We start from the raw sequence: 17,562 nt of genomic DNA on the forward strand, positions 1-17,562 counted from the left end.
TAAGAGTCCAAGAGATAAAAGCTCATCTTTTTCTTTCCCCTCAGCTGAACTCTCATCGCCTTCTAGCCAAAACGGTCTGCGTCATAACTGTCCGCAACAACCCAGTCATCCACCTGTAGGGTTTGAAGGAACACTGAATATTTTATGCTTTTTTTCCCCCTATTCAGCCTCATTACTGTCATCACCCCAGAACCACAAAACCATGAGGGGGAGGGGGGCAGTCGAGTTCAAATTAGACAGAAAGCAGAGCCTTAAGGTGAGAACATGGAGTAACAATCAAAAGATCAGGAGGCACAACAGCATTAAACAGATTTGTCTTTGAGTCTATTTCTACCAAGCTACGGGGGCTGACTTAGCACTTCAGCAGCGGGCGAGTCACTTGATTTCTGAAATGAGTAAATGGCAGGGAGCCGCACAGAGGGCAACGGCGGGGGACAGAGATCGATATGCAAATGGAAATTTACACACCGCTCACCAAACACGCATGCAAGGGTGCAAAAGCTGAACTATTGGCGGGCCACTCTCACTCAGAGTCTGTCCTGACGTAAAGCTTTCAACCGGGGGTGCAAAATGCAACACTCAACATAAAACCAGCGAGAGTGGGAGCCTGAACTTAAGTGCATGTGTGTGTGTGAAGGTGATGGTGAGTGTGTCTACTTATCTACTGATTATAGCCTGCTTGCACTCGACTGAGCCGATACTGTAAATGGATGCAGCTGGATAAAGACGCAAAAGCCAGGCCGGGGGCAATTTAACAACAACTGTTTAGGAGGGAATTACAGTAGATGCATCTGATCATGTCTGCAATGCAGATCCACTGACTCAAGCGTGCGTACGGATCCAGGATTGTAGGATTGTGGGTCGTTCAGGAATTGGATGCTGGCAACACGAGACTGAGTATGCGTTCATTGGCCTTCACGTCAACCCCGTTGCCCTCGTAATGTACATTCGCACATGCAGATGCAGACATAAGCTCTGAGCCAAGGGCATTGCATGATGGGAGCAATTAAACGGCGTCCCCTCTTATCAAAGGCCCTCTTCTCTGGGAATAAAAGAGGCTCGGAGGTCATTGGGAAAAAGTAACTGCTTATTCAGCAGGAAGTTATCTTTTTCCATGTGTTTATTTGCAAGCTTCCCATTTCCTGTCAAACACACACACACACACACACACAGATCACATGTGATGAAAAGGAGCAGCATCGGCTCACCCAGCAGAGTAATTACATGTTACTACTTAGCCCCTGTTTAATTACAGCAAGACTTTCACGCTAATAAAACTAATTCCGAGGTACTCTCGCGAAGATAATGCTCCTCTGCTGATCTGACCTTCCTTACTGAACAAAGAAATGAAAACCTGTTCACAAACTGATGATAACGTCAAAAAGTAAATTAAAAAAAGGAGCAAGAGGGAGCTAAAGGCAGACGTGTTAGTCACTGAGTCATTTACACATCAACAGGCCTCTTGGCTGGTCTCTCTTTCGCTAAATTCAGTTCAGCGACAGCCACCAGCGGCCTATACAGCTTCCCTTTTCACCTTTTTTCTGTCAGCACCACCTACTCCACTTCCTGTTACAGTTGTCACAGCGAATGAGCACAAAGGAGATTCACTCTGTGGCTGACAATGAGGCAGCTGATAAAGCCTTCCCCTGGGGAAATGGGGCCAGTGTTTTTAAAGTTCATCTTAAAAGCCTGCTTTGCTGGACCAACTCCCCACCCCCATTCTCAACCCCCACCCCACTCAGATCAATTATTGGAACCCGGATTGGGATGTGAGGACCTCAAATGGGTGCTTCATGAAGCATAGTTATGTTTGTGTAGTTTGTTTTATGTGTAGATTGAAAGCCGGTTACGCAGTACTGCCAAAAGGCGGTCGCTCGCTAATGTGACAGTCTGTGTGGCTCTGAGTTAATTGGGGGTCTGTGGGGTCTGTCAGACCACCGCCACAGCTTTGCACACTGTAAAATGAGCATGATTACAGATGAGGTTTTAGAGCACTTTTTATGCTCACTTCTTATGATCAAATTTTATTTTGGGATTTTTTGCTCACACACATGCAGAAAACTGTCTCCTCTCACCAATTCAAGAGCTGCTGTGCTCCCCAATCCAACAAAGGCAGTGAATGTCACAGCTCTGAAGGAGAGATTCTCTTTGTGCTCGATTCATTTGCTGCAGGACACTTTTTTGTGTTCTTAAGCACAACAATGCTCCTGCTTTTTAACCTAGTTATTGACCTGACTCCGTCATGCATATGTAAGCTGTTGACTAGGCATGGTTATAGATGCAGGTAGGTGCATGTAAGAATAATATCAGCAAAAATTGGTTAGGAGAGAAACGCCCATTCTCCTCCCTGCACCTGGCTGCAGCTGTCCTTGTCACTTCACCCAATGTTAAATCATGAATGTAAGACGCTGTGTGCAGAACTTGTGCATACAAACGTATACACACAACACCACCACCACATGAGAACAGTTATATACGGATATAGCGTGAAACAAACGCGTGCTTTTGCCTTGTCGATACTGTGCAGAGCGCCGCCCAAGTAAAATAAGGTGGAATGGTATTCTCCGTGGCTGTGTAATCTCCTGAATCCCAGAAATGGACGGAGACATCGGGGAGCGTGGAAAACTGTAGGTGTGCATGATGCATTTCATTAATCGCCGGGAGGCACAGACACAAGCGTGCTCTGCTAAGGTCTGCAGATTTCCAGCAGACAGACGTCGGAGGCTTACCTCAACGCAACCTTCACACAGCAGTCTCCCTGGCTCCCCATGGCTGCTTTCAAGGTTCACGGGTGAAATATTTCGGGTAATGTTGTGTTTTCAGTGCTCGTAAACCGTGCGCTGCTGCTGCGGCCGTGGCGTGGAGGTGGGGGTCTCCGGTCAGCGGGAGCAGCCGTCAAGACCTGCCGGGGGTGAGGTGCCTCATCTGGACTCCTGTCCTCTTCTTCTCCTGTGCCGTGGCGGTCATCGCTGTCTCTCTGGCGTGTGTCACATCGCAGTGCTTAACCCGCTCTTTTTTTTTCTTTCGCTTTTTTCTCTCCGTGGTCTAGCTCAGTCGCTACATCCTGTTTAAAGTGCCTGTGAGGGAAGCATACGAGCGTCTCTCTGCAGCCACACCGCTTCTCTGAGCGAGCACGCTGAGTGAGCGCTGAGAACTGGAGGAGGTGGCGCCACCTTCACTGACGCTTGGAAATGTTCAATTCGCCACTGAACCTTTAATACCAGTGTCTCCCTGCTCCCTGATCACTGCCCCACTCTAATGTAGTATACACATTTGTGTAGGATGAGTTTTACTCATAAATAGTGAATAATTTATTAATTAAATCAATAACTTACTATTAACTTTCACTACATTCAATAATCAGTGACGAAGATGATGTGATACCTTTTCAACATAAAATGATATAACTTTATATTAAATATTTATAATATGATATCATATAATATAATATATCTGTGTTCTACTATTCAAAACTATAATATCCTAGAATAGAATAGAATAGAATAGAATAGAATAAAATAGAATATGTCTATTCTATACTCTGTTATTCATTATAGTATTCTATGCTATACTATAGCATAGTAATATATACACATATACTCTATTATGCTATGCTATTTTTTATATGCTATCCTATATATAGGATAAGATTAGGAGTTAGTCTATACTGTACACCTATATATAGGTGTGTGTGTGTGTGTGTGTGTGTGTGTGTGTGTGTGTGTGTGTGTGTGTGTGTGTGTGTGTGTGTGTGTGTGTGTGTACTGTTAGAACAACTCTACTATTCAATACTACACACTACAGTATATTAGACTGAAATGTCTTCTGATATACTGTACTATAATCCAGTCCTGTACTATACCATGCAACACTATATATCCATCCATCTCTTTTTCTACTTATTCAATTCAGGGTGACGGGGCAGTTGGAGCCTATCACATGACAAAGCATATTACACCCTGGACAGGTCACTAATCTTTGACTTGCCAACACATAGCTGCAGATTTGAATCCAGGACCTTCTTGATATGAGGCGACAGCGCTCACCACTGTCTGACCCCAATGCTATACAAGCCTGCCTTAAACAATAAGCATGGTTGCTTTTGTGACTGATGCATGCATATGGGCCCACATCAAACAGCAGTGGCCAGATCTCCCCCAGAGGCTGACTGCCTGAGAGGCATGCTTTGGCATACCTTAAACAGAGGGTTCTTTCTTTCAAATGCCAAAATACTTGGTGTTAAACTATCTATATCTCAAACTAACCACAATACGATAAGATAATATCTAATTGTAATTCATAAAATGAAGCATTTGGACGGTAACTAAACAACAACAATAACTACGGTCGCTTTTCTGCATTGCACTTGGTAAAAATAAATACGAGGAGTCCTTGAAAGCAGCCTAATCGTATTGATTGGCGTGCAGCTGGACCAACTAGTAAAAATCTCACACTGTTTCTTAAAAATCCCAGACCAATCATCGAGGAGAACAGACCGATTAGCCCCACCCAGTGACACACCTCTCCTGCTGTAAAGATTACACATCTACAGCCATAACTGCGAGCGGTGACATCTGAAGTCCGTTAAAATGCCATAAACAGAGGGAGACTTTTCACATGAGCAGAGGAGGGGCCACCGGTCTGAACACCTTTGAGGTCAAACTTCAAATTCGAAAGTTATCGTATTATTGCTAAGACTCGGAGTTCATTGGCCCTGGCTTGGATGGGAAGTCAGACTCCGCTCTCTTTGTGCTGAATCACATTTCTTCAAAAGGGGAAACTGAAATCCTTTCCCTTTAGTTGAGTCAAACAAACAAGAAGATCTGTTGCCAGTCTTCCTCAATTCCTTTCTCCCTTTCTTCACGTATACACAGAGCCTTCTTTCTTTCTATATGTTATTTATCTTGATCTATTTATGGAGGTACAGTTTTCTCTGACATCCTCTACATTCAAGTTTCTGCTTCACTGTTTTAAATAATCTATGCAAAGTGAATGCACCACAGTGCCACTACACTGTCATAGTTGTTGGCAGCGTTTATACTGGCACATCAAATCTACACTACAGCCTTTCCAAATACTCATCCCCCTCATTACCCATGCCTCATGTACCAAAGATGTGAACAGAACAAAACTGATGAGTTTGCCAGTGACACACTCACGTCTGCACTACAGCAAGTTGCTTTTCCCTTTTCCAACACGCTTGCGAGCTCACTGTGTCACACCGCCAGACAGATGCTGCTTTATCTATACATTTTGATTAAATTAGAATTCCTAGTGTGAGGTTCTGGGACTATCTCAATACTGATCAGCATAAACATTTCTCCCTCCCACCAGCACTGATGACAATCACTTTTATGTTATGAAACAGAGCCTGCACACAGTTGCATGCACTGTAAACCTATTCAGTGCAAAGAGGAGCTTATGACTATGTGCGAGTGTGTGTGTGTGTGTGTGTTGGTGCCTGGGGGCCAGGTGGTGGTGGTTGGGGCTGCTGGATTCCATGCAAGATTATGAGGATAGCTAAAATCCTCCTAGATCTGCTGGTTACCAGCCACTAGCCGCCACAACTGGAACAACATAACACAGCAGTAAGGGTGGTGCATACAAACACACACTGGTGAACCAGAGACCACGCCATAATTAGCTTGCACTGTTTTCCTAAGCGTTTGTTTAAGTCCTTTCACTCCTTTTCCGACCTGTTTACAGTTTTCAAATCCGCTCTGGGTGATTCTTTCCCCTGCACTGCCTCCTCTTCAGCGCTTCCAGGGTAAAAAAGAACATTTCATAACCATCCTCTGTGGGTTATAAGACCCTGAAGATATTTTGCCACACTGCAGCATAATCCCTATATTTAGGGAGGTATACAATCAAAATAATTACATAAGCGGCATTAAAATACAATTGTTCAAGTCGCCTTTGGGTTTTGTCAGTCACGGTGAAGTCAGCACCAGCTCAGATTTAACACTTTGCTTTTTCGTGACCCACACACATTCATGCGCATCATCCTCATTACGGGAGCTTATGGTAATGTCCTGGGCTGAAAAGATAAAGATGAGTCATGACTTTCTTTTTGCAGCAATCTTTTTGTGGCTATTTTCAAATGTTGAATGGGCAATATAAACTGGAAATCAGCCGTGATATAGTGGAACATGATATAAAAGACTTTTCCAGAGTTACCATATACCTGTACAGTGCTGTGAAAAAGCGGAAAAACTAATTCTGCCTTGAGAAATTCAGTGTGCCAGACCTGCTGAATCAAGAAATCACTTAAATAGAAGCTGTCTGACAAAGTGAAGTAGGCTAAAAGATCTCAAAAATCAACACATTGCGCCAAAATCTCAAGTCATTGGCATCTGTCAGTCTGGGAAGGGTTACAAAGCAATTTCTAAGGCAGTGAACCACAGTAAGAGTGCATCGACGACTCATCCAGGAGTTCACAAAAAACCCAGAACAACATTTAAAGTACCTCACACTTCACTCGTCTCAGTTAAGGTCATGTTCATGATTCATGATAAGAAAGTAAGCAACTGGGCAAAAATGGCATTGTGAGAGAGCTCCAAGGAGAAAACCACTGCTGACCAAAAACAACACAAAGGCTCGTCTCACATTTGCCAAAAAACATTTTGATGATCTCCAAGACTTTGGGGAAAATATTGTGAAGAATGATGACACAAAAGTTAAACCTTTCGGAAGGTTTGAGTCCCATTGCATCTGGTGTAAAACTAACACGGCACATTTGCAGTTCTTGCTGGGAACGGTGGCACAACCAGTTTTTGGTTTTAGGGCCCAATTACTTTATGACACAGGGCCAGGTAGGTTTGGTTCACTTTTTTTCCTTAATAAATGAAATCATAATTTAAAAACTGATTTTTGTATCTACTCAGGTTATTTTTGTTTAATATTAAAACTTATTTGATGATCTGAAACACATAAGTGTGACAAATATGCAAAAAAAAACCAAAACCCTTAGAAATCAAGAAGAGCTTGAAGCTAAATACTTTTTATATTCACTATACTGTGTGAAACGCAGTAATTAATATTATATAAAAGACAAAGTTAAAACCAAAATGCATTTAACGCCAGTGAAGTCCACACTTCTTGAACATCACATCTCCTCTGGTGAAAAAGACTGAAAAAGCACAAAGCTGAAACGGAGATGGAAGATGAAACTGCACCCTGATGTACTCTCCATCTTTATTCTTACACTTTGATGTGTCTATAATCCCTCACATTCTATATTTGGCTTTGAAGCTCCATAAGCTAATCCCCCCCTTTTTTTTAAACCGTAACAAAACTGCTTGAATTGGCCAGGATTACGCAAACGCACATTTGACGACTCACTGGCTGGCACAGAAAGAGATGCGCTGTGAAAATAAGAAGTCGGGCCGTTGTATTATATACATAGTAGTTGAAATTTTGCTTTCTTACATGCGCTTCACTTCAACTTGAAGCACCTAGATTTCCATGGATGTTTAACGGTGCCTGTGTTTTATGCAGATGTGCAACAGAGGAGCTGCATATGTGCTTTAGATTTATGTGTGTCAGCTGCAGTGGCACACAGCAGAGCGGGCCCTTTGCCAGTTCTTGGCAGTGCAAAACTCCCACAGTGATTTGTCTCACCATCCGAATGAGCGTGACCGATAGAGGTAATGTAAGAATGTGTTTACTCTCAGCAGAGCAATGTTAAAAACACTTGATTTTACTGCAAGGCCTGATTTTGATCATGTGTTTATTACATAAGTAAGAACTTTTATGGCTTAAAAAAACTAATAAAAAAGGAAAGCGCGCTGAAGTGCCAAAAATTGCAGTTCCTCGAATGCTACCCGAGGGTGACTCTTAAACTGAGTCAGTTCCTTTAGAGTTCCAAGTGTTCAGTTTTACAGGATGTATAAACATGTTTGGAGCAAAAACAAATGCCTTTGCTCACCACTGATTAGTCCATAACAGGGGCACAGGAGTGAAGTTTTATTGCTCACTTATTTAAATTTTATCAAAGCTTAGAGTCTGCATCATTAGGGTGTGGCCACTAATCATTTACTAGGCAGTAAGCATATCAGCTAATTCAGTTCACTGCGTATGTAATGTTGTAAAAGCCCATCCAAAATGTCTGTGCTCCAGTTTTGGTAAGGGAGATTCTGTATTTATTTGTTGTGCAGTCGTTAGCACCTTTGCCTCACATCAAGATGGTCTTGGATACCAGTCCACTCACTGGCTGGGTGGGATTAGTTTCTTTCTCTCCGAGTACCCAAGCTTTGTCCCACTGGCCAAAGACATGCATATTAGGTTAAGTGTTAAGTGTTTAGGTGTCTTCTGTCTCTGTCGCACCCCAACCAGTTGTGGCAGATACCCACACCCCTCTACTCCTCCCTGAGCCTGGTGGAGGAGTTTTTGGAGTTTTCTGGAGCAGGTTTCCTGCTAAAATTGAGTTCTTCCTTCCTACTGTTGCCGAGGGCTTTTCTCTTAGGGGGTTACAATATAAAGGACCTCGAGGTGTCTTTTGTTGTGACTTGGTGCTATACAAATAAATTTGAATTGAAATGAATTAAAAGCATTCCTTTTTAACAGGAGTTTACAAACTGAACAGCAGATAAAATCACAGTGTCTTCTTTATTTACATCTCTATTCATAGATAGTGATGTTTGTTTAATGTGCAGTAACTGCGTGGCAGTCATGGGTCAGTCATGACAACAAAATCCATATGTGAACACCATGCTCCCTCACAGCGAGTGCAGAGGGTGGGAAACAAAGGGAGAGAAAGCATAGATATGTCACAAAGGTCCAAGGCCAGGAGTTGAGTAATAGCTGTAAGCGCTTGCATGGTTTCCATTAAGATAACTTTTTTTGCCAATGCAAAGGTACTCCTATGGAGTTAAAGTGACTTTGACAAAATTCAGACAAGGAGATGAAGTTCTTTTCAAGGATGTGTTTGCTTGAGACCAGAAGAGCATGGCTGATCATGTGTATGTGTTCACGTGCTCATGCACAGAAAGCGATCAGCAATGATTCATGAACCCAATCAACCACAAAGAAGACCTACATTTCAGCTTCAGTCCTCGGGGCACTGACTGACCCACACTTTGCCCGTTTCTACCCCTGCTCTGATGCTTCCTGCTGGGCTGTGAGAGGAGGCTGAAAGGTGGCTCATGGGCCAAGTGCCTGCTGCAGCCTGGGGGCGTTACAGAGAAGTAGTGACACTCACTGACCGAGTTGCTATTGCGTCACACGATCTCAAACCCTGGATGTGTGTGTGTGTGTGTGTGTGTGTGTGTGTGTGTGTGTGTGTGTGTGTGTGTGTGTGTGTGTGTGTGTGTGTGAGAGAGAGAGAGAGAAAGCGAGAGAACGATGAGGAGGTCAGCAAGGGGTGGTTGTTGTTCAGTCCTCTGCCCCAAGCACATTGCATGCATCTGTTTCTGCTGACAGGAGACAGACAGACCCCCGGGCTCGAGGAACAACCTTCCCTGCCTGTATAAGTGTGGACGTTTATATTACATTAGTAAGTGTAAAAGGGAAGAAATAAAAAAGCGCTCACTATAAATCAGTATAATTGGCTAATCATTTCATTCGTTCAACTTCTGCTGTCATCTTACCCCATCATCTACCATCTTTCTCTCTAAGGGCATCCTGCAACTTGTTTCTATGGAAACTGCCTCTAAAGCAGGCAGGAAGAAAAGGACAGGAAGAGATGCTGAAATGGCAGAAAAGCCTCTTTGTGCCGGCAGAGGCTCTCAGATCCAGTTGGCCTAAAAGAAGCTAGACAGGGTTAAATACATACACACTCACACTCATAAGCTCCTCTTTAAGCAAAAAATGGGAAGACATGGTGAGATGGGGCATCACCAGATCCAAGAATTCCCCTTGAAGCCATGCAGCCTGAAATCTGTAGATAACCTGATAACAGACTACAGTTAACTGTTCCAGTCTCTGCAGTAAATAAGACTGTGCTATATTTATTTTTTGCTCTATCAAAGGCTGGATCTTGTTCATGATTTGTCTTTTCTCCATTCACAGAGACACAAAGTCATGCGCACACACACACACACACACACACACACACACACACACACACACACACACACACACACACAGAAAGGCTATTTAACAAAAACGCACAAAGAAAGCATGAAATCCCAAGACCCCTCTCATGTGCAAACATCACGCCATAAACACACACACTGTCACGCATACACAAAATCTAACTCTATTCTATCTTGGAAAATTGGATTGCCGGTCCAAATAATTTGATTATAAACACCTTCTGCCTTACACTGGGGCTGCATCACTTAATAAAGCTTAAGTGCAACAACACGCCAGCGCCCACACTCATAGACACACAAGCCCACACCATCACAGATCTATATTGTCAGCAGCTGCACCTTCCAGATCAACAGGCGGGGGGGAAATGGAGCTAATCTAAACAGATAGCAGAAGGTTCTTAGAGAAAATTGTGAATTTTAGATCTAAAATGAAGCAATAAATCAGCTTTTTTTTAAGTCAGCTAGAAGTTTTGTGTATTCAGATATTGACTGAGGAGAAACTGAAAGGTTAACACAAGATCCAATATACCAGCAGTGGAAGAAAGGCTTCTTTAAGTCCATGCATTTATGTATTTTCACATTTTCACATATGAGCAGTTTGTGTGGGCCAAAAATTAAAACTGTGACCATGCTTTAACATTTGTTTAAGGAATGCACTGCAGAGATGAATGCATATGAATGTAACTGCCATTTAAAAAAAAACCAAAAAAAAACAGAAAAAGGTGAAAACAAATTAAGAACAGTTTACTTGATCTTACAGGAGCAACTGGGTTCAAAGGTCACCAACTGTTAGAGGCCAATATGGTTTATTTTGCTCCTATAAACAATATATAATTAGCAGACATTATTTACCATCATAAACCTACCCAATGAAATGCTACATTAAGTAATAATAATAATAATAACAATAACAATAACAACAACAATAACAACAACAATAACAATAACAATAACAATAATAATAATGATTACATATAAACATATGATCTCTAAAGTGATCATTCTGCAAAGAGAGCAGGTGGTAATGCTCAAATACGTTTTTATAAAACTTTTTATGGCACAAGATCTGAATCCAAATCGGATCTTGTGCCATATCACAAAAATGTCAACACTTTATATTAACTGGACACTATTAAGCATTACTAAGGTATCAATGATTATGTAGTTCATCATTTAGAAAACATTACTCCTACATTACTAAAGAAAGTTTTACATCAGGTCCTGTTTTTTGGGAGCTGTTAATGACATCATTTAAAAGTGACATAAACTATTAACAGTGTATTTAGCTGCACATTAATACAGACACAGCTTATAAAATGAGCTAGTTGTTTGTGAGTGTGATAATAGAAACGTTTCCATAGCTGTTTATTTCATATGGTAATTCATGGTTAATTCATACAGTTACGAGTTGTTAGTTAACTCTTTTGTGTGTACATCATCTAAAGTTAGGACGATCTATGTCTTACAAAGCATTTATAGAATGAAATAATGCTTGGAGAGAGGCTGGAGAGCCTATCCTGTGGAAGCTTCACAGTACACTTTCCGAAGGGCGTGACAAGGATTTGTGGCAGGAAAAGCCAAAAGTGTTCTGAAAGAACTTGCTAAAGTTATATATGATGTTATATACAAGCTATTTCATCATTAATAAACCACTAACATTAGTGTATATGAATGGCATGCTAAGGAAAAGTCATGCTTTAGAAATAATGAAGTATTTATTAATACTTCCCTAATGCTTTTCAATGTGTAGTTATCAGAAAAAGCTACCTCACTCCCTTTTTTAACTTTATGTTAGAATATGTTCTGAAAAAATCTTGCAGCTTGGAATTTGTCTGAGAAATCATTTGAGACAAAAACAGGAAGATTGACTTAAGTGCCAAGGTGAGGCCGCTAGATGAGACTGCAGCTCTGTAGCTCCATCTAGTGTTTGATTGTAGTACATCCAGAAATAGCTTGCAGACGTCACAGCGTCTCGTTCAATCGCTCCATCAATAGCACGTGCAAAGAAAGCTGGAGTCACCATGTCCCTCCTTAAACTCCGGATGTTTGTCTGAGGGATGTTAGGAGAACTTCGGCACAGAATAGCAGGATTACATTATAAAATCTCAGAGTTGTTAGGGTAAGCATACGATGTTGCTGTCTAAGGAGGTTGGACTTCTTTAAGTTTCCTTGAAGACATTTCACCTCTCATCCGAGAACCTTCTTCACTTCTAAGAGCAACTGATGGGGAGTCCCAGATTTTAAGCTCTATGGGAGTGTCCCCAAGAGGGTCGTGGACCGACTATGGATCCTCTACCTAATCACACAAGCCAAGTTGCGAAAAGGTGTGGGTCACAATCAGCCAAGGTCGGTTCGGGTGAACCCAAAGTGAAACCTAGCCCCACCCTATCATGTGATTTACTGAGGTCAAATGGCCCAGGGTGTGAGTGGGCGTTAAAGTGGGAAGGGCTCACAAAACTGGATTATAGATGGCAGACAGTTGGTGTCGTAAACCACCGCCTCTGTTCAAAGATGGTCGTTCACAGTGGACATAAATGGCTTCTTTTACTTCTCTTTCAAACCATCTGTCCTCTCTGTCCAAAATGTGAACACTGGCGTCCTTGAAAGAGTGTCCTTTGTCTTTTACATGCAGACGGGCAGCCGAGTCTTGTCCCATCGAGGTGGTGGGACAATATTCAATAGCTATTTTGAATCTATTGAAAAGTGATGCTAGGTGTGGTTATAACAATGTGGAAGGGTTTTTGTGGATTTGTGCCCACGCTGCAGGGGCGCCTCCAGAACTGTTTCATAGGGGTGGTCATATGAAGTCCACTAAAAATACTGGGGTGGAACACCAAAAACAGAGCAGTGCAGGGGCACAGCGGAGGGGAGGGGCTGACGACGGGAAATTGTAAGAGACACACAAAGTGGGCAAATTTTGGGGGTGGCCAGTGCTCCCCCTCAGTGCTCCCCCTTGGTGCCGCCCCTGCTATGCTGTCTAGTGTGAAGGTGACGATCACAGTGCACAGGACTGTGCAAAAGCCCCTCATTTCTATGTTTTCTGGTCCTTTTTTATTTTCAGTTCAGTGCTTGTACCTGACCATTTTAAAAGAATTTGTTTGTTTGTTTGTTGTTGTTGTTTGTTTCTTGTTAATCAAAAAATGTCAAATACAATGCAGTCTAATACAGTATTTTTGCATCAACATGGCTATTCATAAATAGTTATTAGCTGTTCTGGCATATCAGGACAACTATGCAGTGTGTCGTTAAAAAACAGCAAATAAAGAGAAATCTGGACAAGTTGAGGGCAAAAGAAGAAGTAGTAGGCTTAAACAAATATTTACAGCAGGTGAACATTATTAAGAAATTTTACAAATCCAGCATAGACCTGACATAAGACCTGAGAAATGCATCTGACCCATCTATGTTTTCCTGAAGTTTCATCAGAAGGGGTCTCAGTAAAGGGGTGGCTGTGATAAAAGTCATTCTTAATGAAGGGAAACAGGAAGAATAGGCTGAGGTTTGCCACATTACACGAAATGAGGAGTGGCTCACTATTTTTGCACAGTATTCTAAGCCTACAGTGCTTAAATGCATCTTTATTTTAATTTCTCATGCTCCTTTATGCTAAAACATTGCTACAAATAAACACTAATATTGAACTGTTTAACATTTTTAGTACATTTGTTTAAGAGCAAATGAATATATTAACAAATACACAATTCAAATTGGATGTTTTTCTGTATTCAGTAGCCTACTTTGCTTTTTTCGTGTTATATGAGTACAGCAGGTTTACAGCAGTAATATAGATAGATAGATAGATAGATAGATAGATAGATAGATAGATAGATAGATAGATAGATAGATAGATAGATAGATAGATAGATAGATAGATAGATAGATAGATAGATAGATAGATAGATAGATAGATAGATATTAGAAAAAAAGAAAGCTGATTAAGTAACACATGCTGTTACATGTGAAACAGCCTTGCTTGCCATCCTGTGTTGTTCTATCCAGCGGATCTTTTAACCATTAATCATTTATTACCTGACTACCTCAGCCTTCCTAGAGGAACCTCCCCTGCCAGGTGAAATCCAGAACAAACATCCCCTCATTGAATGCGGTGGAGTCAGTGCTGCCGTGGTATGCAGTGGTTTCTGGGACTGTTCACCTCTGCAGGGCCCACTAAGACACTGGGTGCGTGTCTCTCATACAGGTGTGTTTTCAGTACCGGGAGCTGTCCGTGGTTTTGAATTGCAAAGAGAACCACTGGAGCTATTCCCATCTCACTGGAGCAAGCGCTTACTAAAGAATGAGGACTTTGTCAGCGGATGTTTTTGAGCAGGACACTGAAGGTGCTCACTTGTTCGTTTTTTAACTCCTTCACTTAAATTCTCATTTTTTTCTTTCTTTCTTTCCTTCTTTTGAGAAGCTCTTCCACCTCTCGCCATGCTTCCTGCTCAGGAGGCAGCCAAAATCTACCACACCAACTATGTGCGTAACGCCCGAGCCATGGGGGTGCTCTGGATCGTTTTCACCATCACCTTCGCCGTCATCACCGTGGTGGTGTTCATCCAGCCCTACTGGATCGGCGACAGCGTCAACACACCGCAGGCCGGATACTTCGGCCTCTTCCACTACTGCATCGGGAACGCGCTCACCTCGGAGCTCACCTGCAAAGGGAGCGCGCTGGACTTTGGCTCCATCCCGTCCGGCGCCTTCAAGACGGCCATGTTCTTCGTGGGGATCTCCATGCTGCTGGTGGTGGGCAGCATCGTCTGCCTCAGCCTCTTCTTCTTCTGCAACGCGGGGAGCGTCTACAAGATCTGTGCCTGGATGCAGCTGGCTTCCAGTGAGCTTCAGGCTGTGACTAAAAAAGTTTCAAGAGTTTTTAAGTGTGTTTAAATTACAGGGTAGATGTCACAGTAAGAGTTTACATTATTGGAAAGTAACACCATCATCATGGTGTTACCAGCATCACCATGTAGGCTCCAATTAAGAGAAACATCATTTTAAAACTGAAAATAGCCTATGTATACAGTACATTTAGTCTACTCCACTATATTAGTATTTTGCAGATAAAGACTGGCACTAATCGAGCAATATTAAGAGGCTTAACAGTTTTATATGATGTATTGATCATACAGATGTAGAATGCAATTAGTTAGAATAGATGAATTGGAGAAGACTTCCACTACCCGTAGAGCTTGCATGTAGATATTATTTTCATAATTTTGCTATTGTACGGTTATATCTTGTTTATGTATTTTAAAAATGTATTTATTCATGCAAGTCTTCATGTAAGTATTTAAAAAAGCCAAGGAAAGTAATGAATCCAGCTAATAAACAGTCAAAGTGGAAACTAAATGAATACCCATTAAACTAAGATTTAGGAACAGATCTGTAAGAAGGTTGTGAAGGATAATGGTGGCTCACAGCTGTAAACTCAGAGTCTGAAACATGTACGAAAGCCCAAAGCTGAAACGAAAAGCTATGAATTTAAGCATTTGGTGACATTTCTGTAGTTCCCTGCAGACTCGCAGACACAGACAGAGCTGAAACATGATTCTGTTTGAAACATGAAGCAGTTTGTGAGCAGATGTACCTGCGAGTGAAAGGAGAGGCCTGTAATGAACCAAGTAATGAGATTAACCCGAAGGTGTGCTGTTACACTTTCTCCTCTCCCCCTTTCGCACGTGTTCTTGTAAATCCATCTTCATGAGAAGCAATGTCATTTTGGCTCTGACACCAAGTTCATTTTTAAGGATATTTGGATGCAGGCTTTGAGAGGGCTGTTTGAAAATTGCTGTTTTGAGGGCCTTCTTTGGAGTGAGTGGATGCAGAACTTATCGGGTCTGTTACGAGGATGGGATCATTAATTCGCTGAACCAGAGGCCCCTGAGGTGTGAGCTTAATAAAGTCAGTTTAAGGAAAGAATTTTGCTGTATTAGTTTAACTGAAAGGGTCTTTCTAATGTATTCAAATATTTAGTGAATTTTAAAGAGGACTTGATAAAGTGAGTCTCAGAAATGCATGAAGATGAGGTTTTGTGAGGATCAGAAAGTGAGAGCGAGATGCGAGGCAAGTGTGTGCTGTGCTGCACCTCCTTGTGCTGAGGTGGGACGGCAAGAGGTCTTAGCTGTCTGTCAGTGGAGTCAATAATAGATGAACAAGTTCATCTTTATTGAGTTGAGATGCTCTGGAGTTGCTAGGCAACTAAACTCTGTAGGTGTGTGTGTGTGTGTGTATCTACCTGAATGAACACAGTGTATATTTAATTTCTCTGGTGGTTTCGCTGTCATTTGTTGCCCGAGCCTGTCAAAAGCAGCAAGATGGTCTGTCACAGTGAGCACATCTATTCATTTTTACAGGTTTCCCACCACAAATCAATGCATGTTTTTGGACTTTGAATAAAAAAATTTCAAAACACTAGTAAGATAAAAGTAAAACCATCACACAGACAGAGCTGAAGTCCAGCACTCGTCAGCCTGTGTCTTCTCTCCTCTCAGGTACGTGCATGGTGATCGGCTGCATGATCTATCCTGACGGCTGGGACTCTGATGAGGTGAAGCGCATGTGCGGCCAGCGGACTGACAAGTACACACTGGGCAACTGCACAGTGCGCTGGGCCTACATCCTGGCCATCATCAGCATCATGGACTCCCTCATCCTCTCCTTTTTGGCCTTCAGCCTGGGCAATAGACAGGACAAGCTGCTGCCCGAAGACTTCCAGGTGGAGGAAAAAGGTGAGGGGAAGTGAGGGGTGGGGAAGGATAGTGAGGGAATGCTTTTCCTTAAATCTTAGCTGTGTGTATGGTGAGAACAATACTATATGAGGATGTATTTGTATCCTTCTTCAGTTATTATTGGCTTATATTTACACCAGCTATGTCTCTTCTTGACTACAGATAACGCATAGAGCCCAGTGGACACTGGCATGAATGGATGAGATTTTATGAAGAGTGCCACTGACTTCAGAGGATATCCCGAGGCTTCGAGTCACTTTGAAGAAATAAGAGTCCATCTCTGCCTCAAAATGAGCTCATCAGAGTCACTGTCCATCCTCATCTCCAAGGCTACAGCTTCAGATTGCCGTCAGTAAAAGCCACTTATTACATCAGATTTAGCTCTCACTTTTATTTGCTGCTTTACATTTTTTAAGCATTTTGATTTTTTAAAATAAATGTTAATTGCTGAAATGTTATTATCATTTTGAGTTTTGAGCCTGACAGTATTAGCCACTGTTGCCTTCTCTCTATGTGAGAAATCTAATGGCGCTAACAATAAAATGATACCCAAGCTGATAACGTTTGGTTTTGTGCTTCTGTAATTTATTTTTAGCATTCATGCTCTCTTAAGAGACATATTTCCATATGCATATACAGTAGATATTTGACTTAAGGGATGATTTCACATCTGTAAATACTGTTAAGTTTAGGAAGATGTTGCCTAAGTGTCTTCATTTGACTCCACCCATTACGTGTGATACTCTCACATGGGTTCCAATCCCTGCACGTACCCTGCACTACGCTGCTGCCAGCTCAAA

The 17,562-nt window shown here is 42.0% G+C and overlaps 2 protein-coding genes across 7 annotated transcripts in view; one reads left to right on the forward strand and one right to left on the reverse strand.

Annotated features, from left to right (window-relative positions):
- The window catches only part of kif21b (kinesin family member 21B), a 71,878-nt gene extending 68,713 nt beyond the window's left edge, over positions 1-3,165 (reverse strand). For 3 of the 6 annotated variants that reach the window (XM_082532169.1, XM_082532172.1, XM_082532168.1), the window contains exon 1: positions 2,730-3,163. In XM_082532169.1, the coding sequence (XP_082388295.1) occupies positions 2,730-2,770 (41 nt within the window). In that variant the 5' untranslated portion in view covers positions 2,771-3,163. Of the gene's footprint in view, positions 1-2,729 lie in introns of all 6 variants that reach the window. The other 3 variants (XM_082532171.1, XM_082532170.1, XM_082532173.1) reach the window with 2 other exon arrangements.
- Positions 3,166-14,159: 10,994 nt separating this feature from the next.
- On the forward strand, positions 14,160-17,117 carry lhfpl5a (LHFPL tetraspan subfamily member 5a). Its single transcript, XM_082532321.1, has 4 exons — positions 14,160-14,232; positions 14,449-14,868; positions 16,526-16,762; positions 16,925-17,117. Exons 2-4 carry the CDS (start codon positions 14,466-14,468, stop codon positions 16,933-16,935), a joined length of 651 nt encoding a protein of 216 aa, XP_082388447.1. The 5' UTR covers positions 14,160-14,232; positions 14,449-14,465; the 3' UTR covers positions 16,936-17,117.
- Positions 17,118-17,562: the final 445 nt, after the last annotated feature.

Source organism: Aulonocara stuartgranti (genome assembly GCF_965226115.1).
Source record: "Aulonocara stuartgranti genome assembly, chromosome: 5".
Classification (NCBI taxonomy): domain Eukaryota; kingdom Metazoa; phylum Chordata; class Actinopteri; order Cichliformes; family Cichlidae; genus Aulonocara; species Aulonocara stuartgranti.

Excerpts from the sequence above, each read along its gene's own strand:
- lhfpl5a (XM_082532321.1), top strand. The coding sequence starts at position 14,466 with ATGCTTCCTGCTCAGGAGGCAGCCAAAATCTACCACACCAACTATGTG. Across the intron at positions 14,869-16,525 it reads CTGGATGCAGCTGGCTTCCA|GTACGTGCATGGTGATCGGC; the intron begins GTGAGCTTCAGG and ends CTCTCCTCTCAG.